The sequence below is a fragment of the Alosa alosa genome, chromosome 20 (genome assembly GCF_017589495.1).
Source record: "Alosa alosa isolate M-15738 ecotype Scorff River chromosome 20, AALO_Geno_1.1, whole genome shotgun sequence".
NCBI classification, from domain to species: Eukaryota; Metazoa; Chordata; class Actinopteri; order Clupeiformes; family Clupeidae; genus Alosa; species Alosa alosa.
The window spans coordinates 12,211,175-12,234,119 of record NC_063208.1 but is presented as its reverse complement, the minus strand read 5'-3'; the positions used below and the strand labels follow the sequence as shown (position 1 = coordinate 12,234,119).

The 22,945-nt window shown below is 43.1% G+C and overlaps 2 protein-coding genes across 6 annotated transcripts; one reads left to right on the top strand and one right to left on the bottom strand.

The window, feature by feature from the left end:
• Positions 1 to 6: 6 nt before the first annotated feature.
• Positions 7 to 2,432, top strand: LOC125285761. The gene is made up of 3 exons (XM_048230360.1): positions 7 to 426; positions 688 to 844; positions 929 to 2,432. Exons 1-3 carry the CDS (start codon positions 352 to 354, stop codon positions 1,918 to 1,920), a joined length of 1,224 nt encoding a protein of 407 aa, XP_048086317.1. The 5' UTR covers positions 7 to 351; the 3' UTR covers positions 1,921 to 2,432.
• Positions 2,394 to 22,197, bottom strand: cap2 (cyclase associated actin cytoskeleton regulatory protein 2). Of its 5 annotated transcripts, none has more exons than XM_048230355.1 (14): positions 21,797 to 22,197; positions 20,874 to 21,055; positions 17,276 to 17,400; positions 16,911 to 17,011; positions 15,407 to 15,484; positions 10,411 to 10,557; positions 9,180 to 9,265; positions 8,453 to 8,558; positions 6,094 to 6,277; positions 5,737 to 5,918; positions 4,555 to 4,678; positions 4,302 to 4,384; positions 4,042 to 4,182; positions 2,394 to 3,888 (listed from the first exon to the last, which is right to left on the bottom strand). In XM_048230355.1, the coding sequence occupies exons 3-14, from the start codon at positions 17,388 to 17,390 to the stop codon at positions 3,805 to 3,807; spliced, it is 1,431 nt and encodes a 476-aa protein (XP_048086312.1). In that variant the 5' UTR covers positions 17,391 to 17,400; positions 20,874 to 21,055; positions 21,797 to 22,197; the 3' UTR covers positions 2,394 to 3,804. The 5 variants fall into 5 exon arrangements, with proteins under 5 accessions (XP_048086312.1, XP_048086314.1, XP_048086313.1 ...); XM_048230357.1 differs by having other exon boundaries at positions 17,276 to 17,394; XM_048230356.1 differs by lacking the exon at positions 20,874 to 21,055 and having other exon boundaries at positions 17,276 to 17,394.
• Between the last annotated feature and the right edge of the window lie 748 nt (positions 22,198 to 22,945).

The following is a 22,945-nucleotide window of genomic DNA, read 5'->3' as shown; positions in this document are numbered from 1 at the left end:
GCGCGCGACAACGAAGAGTAGTCGAGTTGTTGTTGACCAGCTAATAACTCTAACTTCTAATATCTTCAGTAGAATGATGTAATTCGGATAGTGTTCTTTAGTAAGCGTAGCTCTGTTTCCGTTACTTATCTGGTGCTAACGTTATACTTTATACGTTTGAGAGTTACTTTAGTTCACGCTGCTTATTAGTAGCTAACAGCCGAAAGGACTTTGGTAATACCATAGCTATTAACTTAGCAGTCGCGAAGTGTTGTGACTCTTTGGATATCAAACTCCTTTGGTGGACAGAACACCTTTCCAACGTAAACGAAATTACGTTTCGCAGCATTTTACTCGAACACAAAAGCATCAATGTCTTCACCACAGAACTGCTGTGAAGTTTGGATTGACACGACAGAACTAAGAGAAAAGAAACGGGAGAAACGGGTAAATAAGTCACATGAAATATAACACTAGCCTACCTTACATAGCATTAATGTTCTGTACTTATTAATTATTACAAACACTGATGTGGTGACCAAGCTTTACAAACTGCATGTGCAATGAAAATTAAGTCTTGACCTTCGCTTCGGAATCCATTGGCCAACCGATGGATATCAGTATCAATATTGTGGTTGAACATGTACAAATGTCTAGATCTTGCTTTCGATGCTTATGTATGGGGTAACTTTAATTATTCTTTCCCAGAAACGACAGACGCGTCCTATATCTAAACTTCTTAACCCTCTGGCTCGTTGTGGAGGTTACGGTGTGGCAGTGGCGCTCAATTTCACGCAGACTGTACACGCCATGCCTGCGACCAAACAGAGCACCATATCCTCGTTCTTTAGCCCTCAGCGCAAAGGTGAGTGAAGAGAAAAGATCAGAGATGGTAAATTCTGACTTTATTTTATGAGTGTCATCTTAATGGATGCTGCCCTTTCCATAGATGCTGAAAAGAAGCCAACTTTACCTCAGGAGCCGTGTATGAATGCATCAGACACAGTCCCCATAAAATCTGCGGAGAGACAGTCAGTAACAGATTTTGGATGTCAGACCTCTATGAAGACCTCTGACACCATTTTTGAACGTGACATATCTGAAATGACAAGTTCCAGAGATGTTGGTGGGCAATCAGTTCATTTATGTGAAAAAGACCATCTTATGTATTCTGGTAACTGGAAAAAAGAGCAGACCTTCCTGCATTTAATCAGAGGATGTGAGTCTGATGAAGAAGTTGAAGAACCTGAGGGGAAGAGAAGGCTTTCTGAACTCTGTTCCATCCCTGAATCAGCAGGTGAACAAACACCAGTCCAGTGCCTGCCTATTCCTGAAACATTGTCCCTGAGCCAATGGGAGCACAATACCCAGGACTCCCAGTGCCTCAAGACCTTACATCAAAGAAATGTCCCAGTAAGAGAAGATAGTGTATTTAGTGTGTCCCAGATGAGTGACAGGGATTTCAGGGCTCAGATGCCCCTTGCTGAGCACACCTCAACTCAGAGAAAGGTCTGTTCCCCCTTGCGCTCACTTGCTAAGAATACAGGGAAAGAGAACTGCCCATCTAGTACAGCTAGGTGGCAGGATTTGGGAAGGAGTCGATCACCACTAAAGAGGAGACCTCTGTCACCCAGCAGCGCTGCAGCTAAATCTAGGCTATTGGAGACTAAGTGTTCGTCACCTCGGAGATCAGTCTTTAAAGTTGCTCAGAAGGAGTTTGAAACAGACAGCATGGCCTCACTCTTCACACAGGACTCTCAGGGCTTCCGTGTGATCGCCCACAGAAACCACCGATCGTGGAGCCCTTTGAAGGACTGGACTAATAATTCCAGTCGGGGTGGTGGCTTGAAGGGATCATCTGACGAAGACACCGATCAAGATTTGGAAGCAGAGATGCTGTTCACCCAAGACTCCCAGGGAAATCTGGTTATAAAGCACTGAGCAAGCTCCAAACAGAGCTGTATGAATAATCTGTGTATTTTAGTACTTGTTTGGATTTTTTAAACCTTTTTTTCATTGTATTGTGAAGTGATACATTTTCATCCCAGTATGTCATATTTTTGCCTGTATAGATTGTGTCTATACTCTATACCTCTCATACCTCATCTTCAAACATGCACTTTCATCTTAAAAATAAAAATAATCAAATCAATGCACACAATGTATTTGAAAGAGATGCACTAGCAAGTGCATTTTCAATTACCAGCACTAATCAGTGTAATGTGAAATACAGTGTTTATCAAGGCTGATGTATTTCATGTTTACAATGTGCAATAAAGCATACTTTACATGGGAATTTTTCCATAGTAACAGTTGTATGTAGAATAGTGTGTCAAAATGACCTGCATTTTTCAATGTATTGACATAGTGACTCACTGTACCTGTGTTATGTCATTAATATTTAGAGATCCAAATCTTATGACACTTTTTTATTTTGAAAAATAGGGGTTAAACATTTTACAGTTGTTTGTAGATAACTCATTTGGATCTAACATGTCAATATCTGGCTATATCCAGTCATGTTTCAGATTACCAAAAATATGATATATGGAAATAAAGCATTTCTGTACATTGAAGTACTACTGTGTGCACACACACACTTATTAAGGCATGGGTTTTACCAGTGAAGATCAACTTCTAGCCAGGCTTTAAGGTGTTTAGAGTAACGTTTCCAATAGACAACAAGCGTACAGTGTGTATGTGAAAATAGACAACAAGCGTACAGTGTGTATGTGAAGTCATTTAAGTTTTTTTTTTTTTTCATTTTAATCAACAGACAGACACAACACACCAGGGAACTTGTGATCATAGTGGCATTATAGTGAATTGCTGCTTTCCTTTTCAACACATTTCACAACATATCCAACCGGTATGATCCTGTCATTAAACAAAATCAAATTAGACTTTTTTTCTGTGCCTATCTAGACCACATATCCAGCTTTTTCATAAGTACGATTTAGGCATTGGATTTCTCATACATTGTCCAGATTTGTATGGAGCCCATCACTTGTCAATTCTGCTTACCGGAATACACCACAAAAGTTAGCCAGCTAACTTGTTGAGCCAACTTCATAACTTACCCCTCAGAATTGGTCTGCTATATAGAACCAGTGACTTGACAGTTATAACATTTTCCAAATAAATTGTCAGTGATGGTACACCTCAATGAAAACATTACATTTGTCGAGATAAAACTATCTGCCACTGAAAATTGATAACCCCTACTTCTTGCTTAAAAAAACAGATACTCTTCAATGCTGTATCATCCTTGGCACAAAAGATTTCTCTCAGTGATCATCACTCAGCAACTTTTGTGGTTGAATCTTGAATCGAAACATTATGAGAACTACTTGTAAAATAAAAAAAATGCACACAAAAATCCACACAATCAAATGATGTATAAAAAATGTCTGAGAATCAATTGTTTTTTAAAAAACGGGGCGAAAATGTAGAACAGTGGACCAATTGAATCTGAAACTGGTTGTGAACAACCTTTCATAATACTCAAACTACGCATTGAAAGTGCCTATAGGGAATATATCAATTGCTATGTACGGGCTGGATCTGAAGAGGACATTTTACCTCCAAATGTCCCTTTTCAAACAATTTCATTTGGCAGTAAAACCCTAGATCAATTTCCAACCCAATACCTATCTAAAGCAGTGGTGTCTGTGTGTTGTAATCCCTTTTTTTACCACAGTCGGTCTGATCTTGGACGGAGTTTACTATTAAAAGTGCAGTGAGTTGGGAGAGAAGGGGAGTAGGGAGGAGGACAGGAGATGATTGTAGAGATGCGGACCAGGAGTGGGGAGAAGAGTCATCAGATCAGCCAGCCATCTCTGTGGCCTCCGTCACCAGCTTGGAGCCGTCCCAGACGGTCTTAAACTGCTCTGGGACTGGGAACTCTCTCTGTGAATCGCACAAACATATCAAATTAAAGAATGTGTATTTCAATACTATCAAGGAAAGAAATTCATTCATTGCATTCAAAAGCGTCAAGTAATAAAACATCTTCTCCCTCAAACACAGGCCTACTTCCATTTTCTATACAACCACACTCACATAATCATCGCCCTGTGGTATAAGGATGTTCATCTCAGAGCTCTTGGCACTGACGATCTCACAGTCCAGTGCCTCTTGGCTCAGGTACACGTGGCAGCCTTCTGTCTTGTTGATGGAGATGGTGGGTACTTTCCCCATCACCTAGCAAAAAGAAACTCCATTGACACTCCACTGCAGCCAATCCAGAGTTAAATGTTATACAAATGCTTGTCGTAAGATTACTGTAAGATTTCCCTACCAAACATTTTTGCTAAGCTCACCTGAATCTTAATGTCTTTGGAGTTGATTATTTCAACGATTCCCACAGCATTGTCAAACACTAGGCCCAGTTTCTTACAGTTATCTATGGAGACAGACGTAAGAGAAACTCAGGAACCACATACTGCATATATATATATATATATGTGTGTGTGTGTACAGTATATATATATATATATATATATATATATATATATATACACACACACACACACACACAGTATATAACTTTGAGATAGAGCAACAAGCACTTACCTGTGATGATGGAGTTGACCTTGCCTTTGATCTGAATTGTCGAGTTGTTACAGCTGAAGATATAAACTACCTGCTTCAGCTCTGTCTCCGCTATCACCAGATCATGGGCCTGCTCCTGGTACTCCTATTCATGAGACAGAACACACCATGGAACACCAGGTACTCCTATTCATGAGACAGAACAGACCATGGAACATGGAACACACCAGATTCACTCAAGCAACTGGCCTTGTCTGCTTATCTGCACAGTGGCAGCCAACTGAGAACATTTGTGGGCAATCAAAACTCCATGGATATTAACAAATATAGCTGAACATTCTACAATTGTTGAACCAGTCAGCACAACATATACTATTTTCATATAATGCGAACCATAGAAGAAATAGCATTTGTAGTGCTGTGCCGATAAAATGTTAGGATCATCTAAAATTCATTCACAAAAAGTCATTCAAAAACCTGTTTCTAGATGGCGTTTCTAAATGGTCTGTTTTGTACTGTGGCTATGCTGGACAACACTCTAGTGCAGCTGGGGTCTTCTCTGCACATCCCTCCTCCCTTATTCCCAGGGGTTAAAGTGTGTGTGTGTGTGGGGGGGGGTTGGGACACAGTTCCGCCACCTCAGATAAATTAATAATAAATATACTGCTCAAAAAAATTAAGGGAACACTTGCAGTTTTCCACAATTGTTAAAACACATTTTTTGAAACCTTCCACCCTTTTCTCCATTCTCAAACTACATTCACAGAATATCTGACAGTTCTTGCAAAATAAAACACTCGCCTCAAAAGTTTTACTTGTGCTCAGAACCAAACAGTGTCAGAGTACCGATCCAGTGTATGATAGAAGTGTTCCCTTACATTTCTTTGAGCAGTATATATTCTTTCATACCAACGATATAGCGCAATGATATTGTTAAAATAAATGGTGAGTAAATTTTTCGCGTGTACAGAGGTGACCAAGAAGCTAGCAATTCTTGTCCAAAGTATTGCTACACCACGATACTCAATATGTTGTCCAACGGTGAATCATTTTTCCCTGTTGGATTTTAGGGTTCCCCCACCTGCCAAATCCCACTTTAACCACTGCTTATTCCCATGGTGAAATGAGGTCTGAGGCAGTGAGAAAGAGCCTCAGGATGATAAAGCTGACAGTGTGAGTTATGTGATGTTCTGCTGCACACACCACTCTCCACTTCTTCCCCTCCAGCTCCAGCACAGGGGGGTGCTTCTTGTTCTGTTTCTTCCTCTGGTTTTTGGATTTAGCGGGCGAGGCCTGCTGCTGCTGCTGCCCCTGCTGTGGTCCACCCTGAGACCGCAGTCCTGGGTTCTTATGGGTCTTCTGCTCATCAGACACGTGCTTCAGAACTGAGAAAGAGCGACAACACATCTGCTCAGGAAATACGACGCGGTAAACACTGTTAATTGTTAATTGCCAGGATGAACATGGTAGGCATGGGCTCAAGGGCATACTGCAGCAGCTTAGTGATAGCAGCTCCCGCCTCTTCCTCCATTACTGCTGCTATTAGCCCATTGGACACACCTTTAGTAATGTCCGCTCCCTGGTTGAGCTGGGCGAACAGGGCTGACCTCTGGGCAGAGCGGCCACCCTGCTTGGGTCCCTCCTCATCGGTGAAGACTGGCGGAGGGCCGGGGGGTGGTGGAGGAGGCGGGGGACAAGGACCTACAGGAGCAGGGCCGGACAGGGAGGCCGGGGCGATGGGACCCTGAGGAGAGGGGAACAGGGGTAGAGAAGAAGAGAGAAGGGTGGTCATTCCCAAGTACCTGACACTGATGACCCGGGTCATATACTTAGTGCTGTACCCACCATGCGCATTGACTAGTTATATTGTTTTGTGAGATAATTAATAAGATAGAGGTAGAATTCATTGCAATGATAAAATGTGTGTGTTTGTGTGTGCTGAATATAAAAGTTAAGTCAGAGGGCGATATAGGGCAGAGAGACAAATGGATACAGACGGGTTATGTATATGATGGAAGATTTAAATCTTCACATTGGTTCCTCTTGACTGGTGTTCTAACCTATATCTGTTCTTAGTAATATTACTATCACTGTAGGTTCTGTTTATACAGACATGCCTATTCATATCCACTGAAATTCTCCTCCAAGTATTCCAGATGAGATGCTGTTTCTATAACTTCTACTGCAGTAATCTGAGCACACCTGTAGGGGGAGTACAAGGCAGCAAACAAAACTCAAGCAGTTGTGGGACCTCTTGTTCTGCCTCAAAAAGGGCTTTTCCTCTAGCCACTTAGTGTCTTAACTTACATACCTACACATGTCTGTGTATTTGTGTGTATACATGTTTATTTACATGAACATCCACATTATTTGTATACTGTTGACACAGAGTGTGTATACTGCAGTATTAGGTTCTTATGTTCATGTGATGTAAACTGTGATAGCATTTGTCTGGCTTTCAAAGTACTGTCAACACAATGACCTCTTTCAGCTACGTGTTTGGTTAAAGAGCTGCTCTTAACATGACCCTTCTCAAGGCAACAGGTGTTAACTGTCCAGAAGCCAGCTAATGTGCTCCCCCTGCCTCTCTGCCTCACCCACCCACACTCTATCTGACTGACTCTATCTCTCTCACATACACACACACACACACACACACACACACACACACACACAGCTGTTACTGACAGACTGGATGCCTTCTTTGACTATATGACTAGTGTAAAATAACAACAATTGTTTTGTTCCGAGTAATGTTTCCAGAGGTAATGGTACAGTATATTTGCAGTTTTTTTTATTTTATTTCCAGGAGTTATTCCTGAATAAGCACCACTTTTTCAGTTGAGTTTATCAACTTACAAATGGCAGGTAAATTGGGTATAACAATGGTATAAAGACATCCCCTTTGCAATACACCTTCCTTTACTTCTATTAAGTACTCCAACATAGAAATGTCCTTAAAATAACCGACTAACCCCCCCCCCTCCCCTCTCTCTTGCTCTCTCTCGCTCACACACACACACACACACACACGACCAGTTGTAGTCTGCACATATCCACCCTTTGGCCTCTGACCTGAGCACTGTGACATCAGAACTCATCAGTCAAACAAACAAACCAACAGAAGAAAGCCAACCCCGAGAGCAACAGAGAGAAACAAAGAGTGTGTGTGTAACAAGGACTGATACAGTCTGTGAACAGAGTGTGAAGTGTGGCTTTTGTTTGTTTATTCTCTTTTTTTAGAATGTGCTATTTCGTTGTATCTAGTCAAGCATATGTGTGCAGTGAGATATGTGTGTAGTGAGGTGTTCAGTTGTTTTTGTACAGGTTTTTGTGTATGAGTGCTGTTCCCTCTCTGTGCTGCTGTTTATCCTTCTATCCTGTTCTGTGTGTATGTGTATGTGTGTGTGTGTGTGTGTGTGTGTGTGTGTGTGTGTGTGTGATGTGTATGTGTGTGTGTGTGTGTGTGTGTGTGTGTGTGTGTGTGTGTGTGTGTAGTATTTGTAGGCTAATGAGAATGGAACAGCAGTGTGGCAGTTTAGATTACATGTGGCGTGTGTGTGAGAGCAGGTGTGATATCCCGGGACACAGTAGGCTTTTGTTGGAGTATTTTTCCTCAAAAAGAAACCCTATTGAACAAGACCCTGAGGACCACCTGTCTTAACCACACACTCCTTAACACACACACAGACACACACACACACGTACACAAAAGTCAAGCACACACACTGACACCTCACAGCATGGGGGACAGCTGACACTAAGCCACCCCCATCTTGCCATCTCAAGTGTCTGTCTGTGGCACACATACAGTACACACACACCTCAAGTACCATGGCACATAGACAAAGCTTAGACAATCATACAGTAAATATTTGTTGTGTTTATATTCATCACACACACTGTTGGCAAGACTTACAGTTGTACTCCAGGCAAGGCCAGTGGCATGGTACAGTTTGATGAACTCCTGCATTTCAGTCCAGATGCTAAGATAAGAGTGCACCCAGTCCACATGACGTGCATCACTGTAGGGCACACAAACATATCCTCACAGACTAGCCTTACTTCCTCACATTTTACAGTACGGTATATAATTGGTCTCTGTCCAAACTGGTATGTCACACAACAAAACATATGTTCAGTATACTAATAGCACTCTGTCCACAACATATTTTCTAATATACTGTATATCTATAGATCATTTTAGATCATGTATATCTATATAATTTTTAAAAGTAACTTATATGTCAACTAAAGCTTAATGAGAGCGTACATATCAAGATAGTCCTTGTTGTTTCAAAGTAATTCTCTTTTTGACACTTAAGTGCATATTTCTTTCCCAACCAGTGCATATTTCCTGTTCCCAGGACCATGTGAATAATATACAGTGACACTCACAATGGTCTTCTTAGTCCTTCAGGACTCTGTTGCATATTTCCTGTTCCCAGTGAAACAGTGAAGATGTCCTTCAGGACTTTCATAATATACCTTACATCTATACATTTTTAAAAGGTAACTTGCATGTCAACTAAAGCTTAATGAGAGCGTACATATCTAAGATAGTCCTTGTTGTTTCAAAGTAATTCTCTTTTTGACACTAAAGTGCATATTTCCTGTTCCCAGACCAGTGAAACAGTGACACTCACGAGTCTTTGTAATCCTTCAGGACTCTGTTGGTGTAGAACATGGCTGCATCATTCATCTCTTTCACATAGGGGCCTGGCTTTTGACCCTGAGAGAGAGAGAGAGAGAGAGAGAGAGAGAGAGAGGCGCAAGTCAGTGAGACAAACAGAAATAGAAAGAAATAGAGTGAAAAGGAAGAAACGAAAGACAGATGATAAAGACAGGTCACAAAACTGCCACAGAGAGAGTGGGTCTGTTGAAGGTGTGTGTACTTTCTCCAGTCCGTCCCCACACGGATGTCCAAATAACAGATCCCTATCAGCTGAGTGTGTCGGCAGCTCAGGGCCGGTGAGTCTGGGAGCGCCGACAGTATATCACCCAGCAGGCCAGATCTCCCAATGTAAATGCAGAGGGTGCGGACACAGGGAGGGATTGGGAATATTTTTTTCCCAAACGGCCCAGAGATGAGTTATCTGAGCCGGCTTGTGGCCTGAGTTTGTGACAGAATCCAGAGCTCTATCCCAGGTCCACTAGCGCTGGTCTGAAGCTGCTTTGTCCCAGTCAACAGCCCTGGCTGCTGTGGCTGTGTAAACAGAACTATACACAGTTTTCTTTTTATCTCACTGGGTTTTAGGGATCTAAAGGGGTGAGGTTCTGCGGAGCAAGAAAAACAACAGGTTCTGAACTGCACTCTAAAGACTAACGACACTTGTGCTTATACAACAACAATCTCAAACAGATCTCTTTCGGAATCCATTACATGGGCCAGTAAGCCTTTTCAGTAGTCATAAAACATCTTCTATATGTAGAGCCTTTTGTGTCTATACAAAATGTTCACCTAAAATCTAAGCACTCTTCTGTCTTCCTGGTTTAGCCATGATGTCTGGGCACAGTCAGCTGTTCTGGTATATGACCATACGTTTAGGTATACCGTTGCCTAATAGTGGATAATGATGGACTACACACCATCTGCTGCAGCCTGGTTGTATCACATTCATTCATCTATTTAGCAGATGCTTTTATATAGTACAGTATACTGCAAGCATACAGTTCCATCAGCATGTATACCACAGAGGTATCAAACCTACGGCCTTGGCGTGGCTGCCTCTTTGCTCGACCAGTTACACTACCTTGAGCCACAGGAGGTGTCTTGGCATGTTGTTGAGGGTGAGGATATTTCCAACTTCCTCATCCATGCTACCAGCTAAATCACAACACTACCAACAGTGCAGCATGCAGCTGTGAGGGTCTTACTATGGCCACCCAACCCAGGGCCGGGATGCTCTCGCTGATGGCTGACAGATGATTGAAGAAGTTGCTGCCGCGGTGCTTCTCTCGGAAGCTCTGCACCTCCTGAATCTTCTCAGAGAGCGGCCGCAACAGGTCAGCTAGCTCCGTCTGCTTGAGAGCCAGAGGAAAAGACAGGAGGGAGGTAAGGAGAGGAAGGAAGAGCCGAGAGGAGATGAGAGAAAGAAAAGGACAGGGAGGAAGGAATGGAGGGATGGAAGAAGAGAGATAAATATGAGTATATAAAACGTTCAACAAAATGTTTCAGGAATTCCTTCCTGGCCAGGTGCATGCCCTGTAGTTTCCAGGAATGCATTTATGTATTTAGCTGCCTTCTCACTGACCACTGGATTTATTCCATTCTTTATTTATACCCTTAAAGGAGTACCGTCACACCGGTGTGACGGGAATGTTGGGAAATGAACGTTCTAAAGAATATCTGGGTTCATTGAATTCAACATAGAATTTTAGAACCTTCAATTGTTGCGGAACTTAGAATGTTCAAAAACCTACACCTTAATGGTTAATGGAGACACTGTTCAAACATGCCACCATCACTCCACCACACAGAGCTGAGTGAGTTCAGACTATCACCATGGTGATGCCAGCAGTGATGATTCTTTCTAGGGTTTCTGAGCATATCTGAGATTCAGTTGTTTTTTTGCACAGGTATTTGTGTATGAGTGCTGTTCCCTCTCTGTGCTGCTATAGATGTGCTGTTTGTGAGTGAGTGAGTGAGTGTGTGTGTGTGTGTGTGTGTGTGTGTATGTATGTGTGTGTGTTTTTGTATGAGTGAGTTGCTAAGGACCACTTTCCCTGCTGATGCATGGTTCAGCTGCAGAATGACCCGAGCAGGGCCATAGCCTACTAAATGACCGTGACGCAGGGATATAATAGAAGGACTTTTTTCCATTGAAACTTCCAGAACAACCCTGCACCCCACCCCACCCCCACCCAGCATTCCTCCACTGGCTGGGAGATCCCTCTGGCCTTACAAGGCCACACTCAAGCCCTCTGTTTACAATTTACCTTTTACACAGTGTTCAGGACCAACACAAACACACTCTTACACTCTTACTCATTCACACACACACACACGTGCATATACGCACCCACACGAACAAGCGCACACACACACACTTTTGTACAAATATATGCACTCACATCCATACACTGACAACTAAAATTGCAGGACTTTTCTTATCTGGATAAGTGAAGTAGTTGCCATGCCACTTAATGTGCTGCAATAAACATCATGTGAAATATGCATGTATGTGTTTGTGGGTAGAAGAGAAATAGAAATAGAGAGTGATGAGAGTGAGTGAGAGACAGAGAGGGAGAGAGAGAGAGATAGAGAGTAAGAGAAAGAATGACATGGAAAGATGCATCTTTTTTTCTCGTTTTCAAATGTAATTCCTCCCCAATGACACACACATGATTTTCATTGCTGCTGATAATGGCTCCTCTGTCACCAGCTGCTGACTGTGTGTGAAAACGCCCTTCACCCGGACACAAGAGCGAGGTTCTTCACTGTCTCAAAAACATGGTTCATCCACTACCACTCACACACACCTCTTCTTTTCATATCATAGGGAGAAACAATTACACAGATTGTACTGATCTGCTGAACCAATCACTGCTGTCGCTCTTATCAACAACATCAAAGACAGACAGGGGTAGTAGGTAAATAAAAACAGAGGTGGCCATTTTGGGAATGGTAAGAAGTTTCACATACTCTGAGACCTCTCTCTCTCTCTCTCTCTCTCACACACACACACACACACACACACACACACACACACACACACACACACACACACACACACACACACAGAATGAGACTGAAATAGAAGTCTTATCACTGGGCCATTTCAGGAATGGGGGAGGAGTAGCATAAACACACATCTGATGAACAGACCATGAATGAGAGAGAAGGAGGAAGAGAGAGAGAGAGTAAGGGATAGAGATTACAATCGAGAGAATTTAGTGGATGACCTGAGAGGCTGTTTCAAGTTCTGACATAATTTGATGTCTTAAACCGATTGACAAGTAAACCACCAGCATCGTCTGAGCATCCACTGATGATGAGAACCCTTCCAGCTCCAGTGATGAGAGAGATGATTTGTGCTTTATGAGGTGACGACCCACATGAGACGTTGTGGAGCGTGTGGGAGCGTGTATGTGTGTGTGTGTGTGTGTGTGTGTGTGTGTGACTGTGTGTGGCTGTGAGAGTCTGGACGGGGTGGGGGGTCAAGTAACAGCTGCAAACTGAGTGAACACACAGACACACACACACACACACGGAGAAGATGGATCCAGCAACGCTCACGTGACCCCACTGCAGCTACACAGACACAAATATAGAACATGCCCATAAAAAGTCACAGAGTGCAGGCACGAGCACATGGAGAGAATGGCCCTGTTAGTGTGTGATTACATCTGTGTGTGTAAGGGTACTTTCTTCTCCTGAGTGTCCAAGGGTCTGGATTAAACATACACTCTGTGTGTGTGTGTGTGTGTGTGTGTGTGTGTGTGTGTTTGTGTGTGTGTGTGTGTGTGTGTGAATATGAGTGAAGGGGAGATAGAGAGAAAGAGAGAGAGTAGATGGCATCTGTATACAGAAGTGTATAAGAGTATGTTTGGTGGTCTGTGTGAGTGTGTGTTGTGAAATCTGTAGAAGTACTATCAGTGTCCATTAACAAGATGAAATGCATTTGTGGATATGCGCTGTGCATGATGGAGTGTGCGTCTGTGAGCAGTTGTGTGTGATGGCAGTGCTGTGAATTCAGGAGAAAGGTCTGATATGAGTCACTGGAGTTCTTCCACTAACACACACACACACACACAAACACACACACAGAGACACACACAAACACACACACACAGACACACACACACACACAGACACACACACAGACACACACACACAGAGAGAGAGAGACACACACAAACACAAAGTGGGCACGGGGTCTGAGACAGAGAGGAGGAGGGTGTAGAGCTGTTCCCAGGCAAACTCCACACCGTTGAAAAACAAACACTCTCCTCTGTGCTTCAGACACTCTCTCTCTACCATGAGAGGTGACCACCCACCCTTGAATCTTAGTCGTTAAACTTAGTGACCAAAGACTCATGAGACAGCACATTACTCCAGGGCTGTACCTGAATGCAGAGTGACCCTCAGCTATTAGCTATTCACTGTTGGAGAATCAAGCAGCACGGGTCAAATACATGTACTCCCATACATCACTTAATTATAAAGGCATGCACCCATGTATGACACATTACTGTGCCATGAAATTTAGCCTGCACTTAATTCATACTCCTTGGCTGGACTTGCTTTGGTGTTGGAATCAATATTGTTGCGGTTGGAAAGTCAAAGGCTTATCCTGGCGGTTGGCATCACTGGCCTCAAGCCAAACAAGGGAATTCAGTTGGCTTAGTGCCTGGATGGTGAGACAAACTAGTGTTTACAATCATACAACTAGGCAGAAATGTTGATATACGACTGAGTTACACGTGTATGATTCCTTACCATTCAGGAATGTGTGTATTTTTTAAAAACGCCTTTTTGTTAGGTCAACATATTTTCTGTTAATTTCCTGCTTGTTTTACTAAATTGTTTTACTTGTAACTTGTAACTTTACGGGGTCAATGTAATGCAGGGTGCACTGAGAGCCTGATGTGCCTGAGGGTGCACTGAGGCTGTGTCCTGTAAGACCTCAACCCCCTTCCCCTTTTCACAGTTGAGCAGAGAGGGGGGGGGGGCGTTACTGTCTATCTGTCCTGGGTTAACAGACTCTCTCTTCCTCTCTCTCAGAATCTCATTCTCACTCTGTTCTTTTGCACACTATGCTGGGAACGTCACCAGTGTTCAAACATGCACACACCCATTTCTTTGGCACACACACACAGACACAGACACACACACAGACACAGACACAGACACAGACACAGAGAGAGAGAGAGAGAGAGAGAGAGAGAAAAGAAAGAAAGAGAGTTCACCCTGCGAAAGTATTCAGAAGCTACCTCCAAAAATCTGAAAAAATTAGGCAATATTTTCAGTTTATGATTTGTGTGATCTTCCAGCATAGTTCCTCAAAACATTTTATGACCATCAGTTTTGTGTTGTTCTCTTCCAGGTCTCGAAGATAGAGGGGGAATCCTGAGGACCGTTTGCTGTGACTTGCAAAGCCCAGAGTTCTGACCTGGGATCAGCACTAGGAATCGCTGACCCCTGCCGAGGGGCCAATGCAACATCCAATGACCCACGAGAGAGGAGCTAATCACTTCCTGTTTGGACTTTCGCCCTTTGGTCAGCCAGTCCGGACACAGCACATCGCGCTCCGATGGAATGACATCACACACTGGCTGTGTGAATGCATTGGGAATGTGGTGCATTGGCGGTTCTCTTTGCAAGCCGAGATAATCCCTGTGTGTACAGAACGCATGGCTGCCCCCAGAGCGGAGAGGACTCATGCTTTAAACACAAGAGTCCGAGCCGTGGATTATGGGAAACTGGATGACCAAATATGAATGCCCTGCATGGGAAATATAACACTGTAATTTGGGGAGGATGCACCATCCTGCTGGAGATGAGGGCAATGACAGCAACGCCCAGTACCATGTGTAGTTGTGAGGTAGAGTACCTGATACAAATAGGAGCAGCAGAGATCATTCTTTATGTTTATGTAGATAGAGGCCAACAGCCGTTAATTATCTTGAGGCAGTAGAAGGAAATGTGCAATTCTGCTGGATGTTGGAATGTCTGTTCAGCATGGACAAGGAGTTACATGAAGGAATGTCCTGTCATAGAATATCAGTGCTAGTCTAGAATAGACATTGTGTCGACAGGAAATACGTACAGAATGGTCAGTGACAAGTACATCTGCAGTATGGGCAGTGTGCACTCTTAAAACTCGTACACAGACACACACGCACAAACACACATGCACACAAAACACACCTGAGCTGGCTCCTGGTGTGTGCTGGCCATCTTGAGGAAGGCTCTCTCCACTTGCAGAGCACTGTTTACCATCTCGGCCTGTTAAGTAAACAAACACACCAACACAATTTGACATAAAAACAAATAAAAACCATGAAGTACCAAAAACATGCCACTGAGATTTGCATGAGCTTGATAATCCATTCTTCCCCCGTGTGTAGTGTGTGTGTGTGTGTGTGTGTGTGTGTGTGTGTCTGAAAACCCCTCCCCACTATTAACTAATTCATTCTGTCTGCATGTATGACTCACTATATTCCTCACTCTGAAACATCAGTTTCTTTCTCCTCCTATCAGGTCTCCTCTGTGACCACTTTTCGATGGTTAGTATTGTCCCAATAGCTGCACAATATACTTAAAATGTAAGTATTTGAAGTGTGCAAGTGGGAGGTTTGAGACATAGTCCAAATCTTTCTCTCTCACACATGATTTCGACGTAATTCGCTTTCTATGCATGCATTTTCTCTATATACTCCCCCTCTCTCTCGGTCTCTCTCTCTGTATGCTAACTCTCTCTCTCTCTGTCTTTTTTCTCATTCACTCTCTTTTCTCAGTCTGCTTCCTTCTTGATGAGGTCTCTCTGAGCTCTGCGCAGAGAGAGTGTTCTCCATTGCAGGGCTTTACAATACCTTAAAAGGCAGGCCTGCCTGATTGAACAAAGAAAAAAGAAACATACAACTGAACTCTCCCTCACCCCTTCCCCTCATCCAGTGCTGTCAGAGCAAGAGACAGAGCGAGAGATCTGAGAAAGCTGCTCCTCCGGCCGGGAGACAGAAAAACCTCTGTCCAAGATTTACACTTGAGCCAAGGAGAGAGAAATAAAATATTGTAAATGTTGAGAGTCCCCTTTCTCTAATCCGTGTGCAAGAATCCAGGGCTGGTGTGAGGAGAGAACATGACAGTGTTTTGAATAGCTCCACCAAATGCTGGCACCAAGCAGGCCATCACCTGTTTTTACCAAGGCGGTGGCACAGGACTCAACTATGCATAACACATATTTGTCTTACTCACACTCACACACACACACACACACACACACACACACACACACACACACAATAAGATTATTTAGCTCACATATTCAACCTCATTTGACAGTCTGAATCTCTCAGAAAGGTTTATCTTTGTTTGCTTGTCCAGTTATGAAGAAAAATGCTTAAAGGGGAGTCCGCAAATCTAATTTAATTGCCTTTTTGTCAGTTTTACTGAATTGCTCCTCACAGTCGTCTACCTGTCTAGCAGTGTGCTCAAAAAACTCCAGCACAATTCCAGCCAATCGACAGATTGCGTAAGGAGTACAGAGGAGAGCGGTGTAAATCTGATTGGCTATCAAGCTCAAATAAACAACCTTTTGCCAGAATCGCGGACTCTGCTTTTAAGAGATGGTGTGTATGTACATAAAAAGCCCTCTGTTTGTCTCTTCTCGGTTATTAATCATTCTCCTTATCTCTCTCTTTTTTGAACTCACATGTTTGGCGACATCGTCCCCGATGGCTCGACTGTGCTTCAGATACTCAGCCACTGGTCCCTTCAGGAGCACATCAAACGCCTCCATCCACTCCGACAAGACTGTGGCATGAAGGGACGATGAGGACAGGAGGAGAGGAGAAAGAGGGGGAGGATGGAAATGAAGAAGCGGAGGAATGGAGAGATGGAGAAGAAAGAAAGAATGGAGAAAAGGGGGAAAAGTGGGGTGATGAAGAGAGCAGATCAAGAAGTGAAGAACAACAAATGCGGTAGGTAAATTTATCACTTTAAAACAAATTCTACAAAATCTTTTTTAAAGAGATCAGTTTGCTGGCCTGCTTCAGGTGGAGGCGGGAGTTCACTCACCTCCATTTATTCCATTCACCATGTCTCCATTGGCCATGCCTCGGTCCTGTAACTTGACAGACACCTCCTCCAAGCGAATCACAGCCTGTTCCAGGCGGTCTACGAGCGTTTCCATGCTTCTGCGTCTACAAAAGCGATGACGTGTGAATATTGTGTGTGTGATACATCTTAAAGCCCAGACTTTAAACTCTTCCACAGTTGAACCTCAGACATACAAACATGTAGACACACTCACATAAGAAACAGAACCAAAATCCAATAAACATTCATAAACACAAACACAGACATACACATTCTGTCCCAGAACATGAATCTGACCCTTCTTAACATGGTGACACTTCTGGAATATTCATCTAATGAGAGAAGTGCAGTTGTCAATTAAAGTACAAATACACACAGACAAATACACACACAGAGACACTCACACACACTCATGCAAAGACCACACACACACACACACACACACACACACACACACTCTGCACACAACAGTGCCACCAGTGCACCCATCTTTTAGAGTCCTTATGATGCAAATCACTGAAACCTATCTGTTCCAGTGAAAACATACAACCTTCAGGTGCTATTGGCTGACTCGTGACAGGCAGCATCTCTGAGAAATAAACACCATTCCACTAACTTCATCCATCACAAAACCTCTCCTGTCAGAACACCAACCGTGGCCAACATGGGGAAAGGCCTTCCCCAGGGAGGAAATATGCAGCGAGCATAGCCCGCATATCTCAGCTAAACTAGAGGGAGCGGAATAAAACCTTACAGGGAGAGAGATGCACACACACAGACACACACACACACTACATGTGACAGCAGGACAGCAGACTGCTGATGGGTCTCTCTGTGCCCTCCTGGGACTTTCTCCAGGTGAGCAGAGTCACAGCAGAGAGAGGAGAGGGCTCCCCTTCTGGGACAGCTGAATAATTCAGAGGAGACCGGCTCCATTATTCATCACTAGCACAACTCTTGCCCAGGAGCAGGGACAGAGTGGGCCACTGAGGGCCTCTCTCTACCGTCCCTCATCAGAAATGGATTGGCTCTTCATGGGCTCTTGAGTTTATGGGCTCTTTTTCCAATTTCTGACACGTCTATTTGGCCATCATAAAGATGAAAAGATAAATGGAGTTGAACCCCTGTAAATCTTTGCTAACCAAGAGGCCCTTGTAGAACCTCAAAGAGAAGCATCAGGTCCACAGTTCAGAGTTTGCACAAGCTTTTCCCCCATGGGCCAGCTTTAAGGTTTCACTCCTGATTTCATGTTATGTCTGGCCATCATTACTTTAAGGTTGCTCTTGAGATATCTTGAGACTTTTGTAAGGCACCTTGGGATAATGAGAACTGCTACAACTATTCCAGGCTACCAAAGTTAAGCTGACCTAAATAACCTGAAATGAGATGACTTGAACTACAGGGAAGAAAAATGTGTCTGAGGTAGTGAGCTAATGTTACGCTGTGATGTCATTCTAGTGAGTCAGACATATTTTATGCTTGTGTTGAATATCATGAACAAGAGTTTTCACCCCAGAGGAAACTGGAGCAGGACTCCAGACTGAGGAGGCTGGGGGCGTCCCAGGGAAGTTCTCCGCCAGCCCCAGGCCCACGGCTGTCTCATAACTTAGATTCAGAGTGTCTCACATGACAACATGCCCATCAGAAGCTGGCACATCTAATCAAATGCTCAAGTGCAACATTCTGAGGTTCTTTATGGAATTATTAACAAAACATAAACTGAACATTTAGTTCATTTGTGTCATTTAGAGTCCATTTGAGGTATTTTAGGAAACAAGTCACATAAACATTCTGTTTCTATATGGAATATTCTATTAAGCCTTAAAGGTGCGGGCAAAGATCCTTAATATATAATTATCAACCGTCTCTGGTGCGGGTTTTTAAACATTCCAACATGAGAGTCCGTTCCGCAACAATTGAAGGTTCTAAAATTCTATGTTGAATTCAGAGCCGTATAGATATTTATACGGCTCTGGTTGAATTCAATGAACCCAGATATCCTTTATAACGTCAATTTTCCAACATTCCCATCACTCCGGAGTGACGGTACACCTTCAAGGGTTAATGATGCTGTTCTAGAACAAGTACTATTTGCTGGATGGCAGAAATATACAGCATCAACACTGAACAACAGATTTGCTGCTCCTAATTCCTAAATCATACAAGAATTTCTGCAGAACATGCTATATTAACTTAGCAACCCTAGCTTGTCCAGGGTGAATACAACAGCCATGACACTGCAGTGCAATCACAGTGGGGCAGGAAACGGTGACACTGTATGTGGAGTTTAAGTGACGCTGTAAAAATACTGTCCTTAATATATCACTGTTACATAATATTTAGAAAAATATATTGAAAATACAAAAAAGCGCATTAAATCTCTCTCTCTCTCCATCACATAGACAGATACATTCACACAAAAGAAGAGAGAATGAAAGAGAGAGAGCCAGAGCCAGTGATAATTAAAAGTGACCCAATGTGGAAAGCAACACATCATCGGTGTGATCTCTGGAGAATTCGCCAGGCCATGTCAAATACCAGAGGTGGGCCTCACCAACTATTTCTGCAATTACATACACACACACACCCACACACACACACATAAAGAGAAAGGGAGAGAGAGAGAGAGAGAGAGAGAGAGAGAGAGAGAGAGAGAGAGAGCTCCAAGTCCAATAACTAAAGACAGTGATGGGTGTGACATTGTAGGCCTAACCCTACACTCACCACTCACAATACCCCATTCTGCCTCACTGTGGCATCTGGCCATAAAGAGCCTGCTCAATGTCTTCTGCTCCGGATGCTGGATGTAGGCCTACTTTCTGATCTACAGTTCAGTCTCAGCTATGTTCGTCCATTCTACAGAAACTATACAATAAACACAGTGGCTATCTGGCACAGGGAGTCGTCAGTGAGAATGGGAGCATTTAAGTGAGGCCTCAGCACACTGCCATGCAACTCAGAAACCCATGGGTAAGGGTAAGTGGCTAGTGTCCTATTTACATAAGAAAACATATATCTCTAACTCATTCTCATACAGATGCAAAACATATTTCCTCAAAACCCCAGATTCAGACTAACCAACTAGACCATGAAATAAGTGGATTGTAATCTATTTGACTACAGGGCTGCAACTAACGATTATTTTCAGAGCCAATTAATCTGTGGGTTATTTTTTGTTGTTTGATCGATCAAATATCAGAAAAGAGTGAAACATTTCAAAGTTTATGTCCTCAAATGCCTTATTTTGACCAAACACACTAAAGATATTTACTGTAGTTTACTGTAATAGTGTGTCCAAATCCATGTGTCCAAATCATATCACGTGTACTATCGTAATCACTGTTCAAAAATAATTAAACAACACTTAATCTGAAAATGAACCCCAAATTGTTTAGACCATGAAACCTTTTATTGGATAAGTATCATGAATTGTGAATACAGTTGCATGATGAATCCTGACTTATGGGTAAGGTAAGTCCATGACTAGTCTAAATCTTCATCTTGTCAAATCAAGTTAGATGTGATAAAATCACCAATCAATTTCCAGGAACTAGAAATGAAAGAACAAAATCTTTACTTATTCCCAACTTTATCCAAAAGTGTTTGGATGCTTTAGAGTGTCTCCTCTTGGTTTTCTTTCAGATGCTCTTACAGTGATGCCTCTCTTCAGATAGTTTACAGTAGATTGACACAGACCTTCAGGCCAAGCATGTAACTGGGTTCAAGACTGCCATCTGATATTTGGGCTATATGAGGCGTCTGAAGTGGGAGACAAAAACACACATGCGCAGAGAGACGCATTCAACCACACATTGGGAGACCAGCCACTGAGGTAGGGCCCACACACAGTATCCATCAAGGTGAGAGAATGGCCTCGCACAATCACATAACTAACATTTCTGACATACATATATGTTGAATTGCATAATACCTTAACAATAACTGACAAAAAACACCAACTATAATTATTAGGCTCCTACACTTCAGTGATTAGGCTACTAACATTAATGAACCACAGCATTGCAAGTGTTGAGCAGTGATTTCCCTGAGAAAGACACAGATTGTATGTGTTTACAGCCTTACACATTCTATGTATTTTAGAAGGATATCTGCCTTATGTCCAATAATGTGGACAAAAAATCTTACGTAGTGGCTCTGATTTATCATGGTCTATCTAAACCTCAGTGGGAAACGTGACAGGTGCTGTAAGAACCCTGCTATCTACCTCCGCAGCGATGTAACTAGCCCCATGGATTGTGGACAAAAAAGAGGCTACACAATAACGAGAGAAAACGAATGGAAAATGAAAAGGCTTTTTGTTCGAACCTTTGTTGTTACTGATGTGTCTTCTGTTAACTGCACACACAGCAAATGTCTCCTCACACAATACACGCATGTTTCAGTGGAGCGCGCCAGTCACCCGCTCTCTCTCGCGCCATCGAATCCTTGTCTCAACTATTTGGTTCAGGAGGTTGCCATAATTAAATAAAGTTTATTTACCTGTGTTCTCTTCAATGTTATTACGGCAGTGTTGTATTTCTGTTTCTTGTTCCCAGACGTCCTCAAACGAGCTGGTCCCTGCGCGTCCCTTCCCCAAGTCTTCTTGTCATTCAACTGAGCAGGGCAGCAAACGCTTCCGGGACTTCCAAATAAAGCAACATCAGTGAACCTGCGAGAGGACCGGGGAAACACACAGGGATAATTCCCAGACGACGTCCCGTCTCCTTCTATCTCTCTGTCTCTGCCTCTCTCTCTCTAAGTATCGTTGAGCGCCGCTGAAAAAGCGTAATTCTGGAGCGTGTAGCCTAATCAACGGTTACACGACAGGGGAAGGTAAATTATAGCGCGACCATACATTTGACACCGACTGCTGCTCTTGACTGAATTTCTACGCACTAAACTGTTCGGTGAAACTTAAAGAAGACCTCTGACGTAGTAATATTTGTTTTATTTAGACAGAAGTTTAGCCAATAAACATAACAGGTATGTTGCGCGTGCCTCTCCCTCCCCTGTCTAAATTAAGACCATGTTTATCTTGAGGTATTTGGTATGTTTTGGATATATTAACCTACTAAGAGATCTGTATGGGATCATGTGGTCAATTTAAGTCCACATTTATTCAGAGGGGTGGGGGTGGGAGGTAATCACAACATGTCTGCTAAGCCTGCATGTTCTTTCAGTTTTTGCTGCCCTAATTCTGGTGGGACTGTCTCTGGGGTGACATTGATGAAGAATGGAAAGAGTGTGTATGCTGTGTCATTCTGCGTTTGTGTGTGTGTGTGTGTCTGCTCGTGTAAAAGTAGGCCTAAGTGTGTCATGTTACAGTTGACAGAAATAGTCGGTGACCAGCCAAGATATCATTGAGATAGTTCAGCCTACTGGCATTTCTTATTGATTAGGAAGTCTCTGAATTATTGACCAGCCTGTGGACACACATCTGCCATTTTGAGATGCTTGTGAGGGTGACGTCTGGACCAAACTGGTGTTTTAAGGATCTGCAGTAAAACTAGGCCAACATGGCGAGGCAGTGATCAATGGCATGTTTGCGAAACCTTGGTGATGCTATTTTCATAACCAACAGTCAGGGCAGACTTAAGAGGCAAAATGGTGATGGTGAAGTTCTGGAAGCTTTTGAAAACTTTTCCGTTT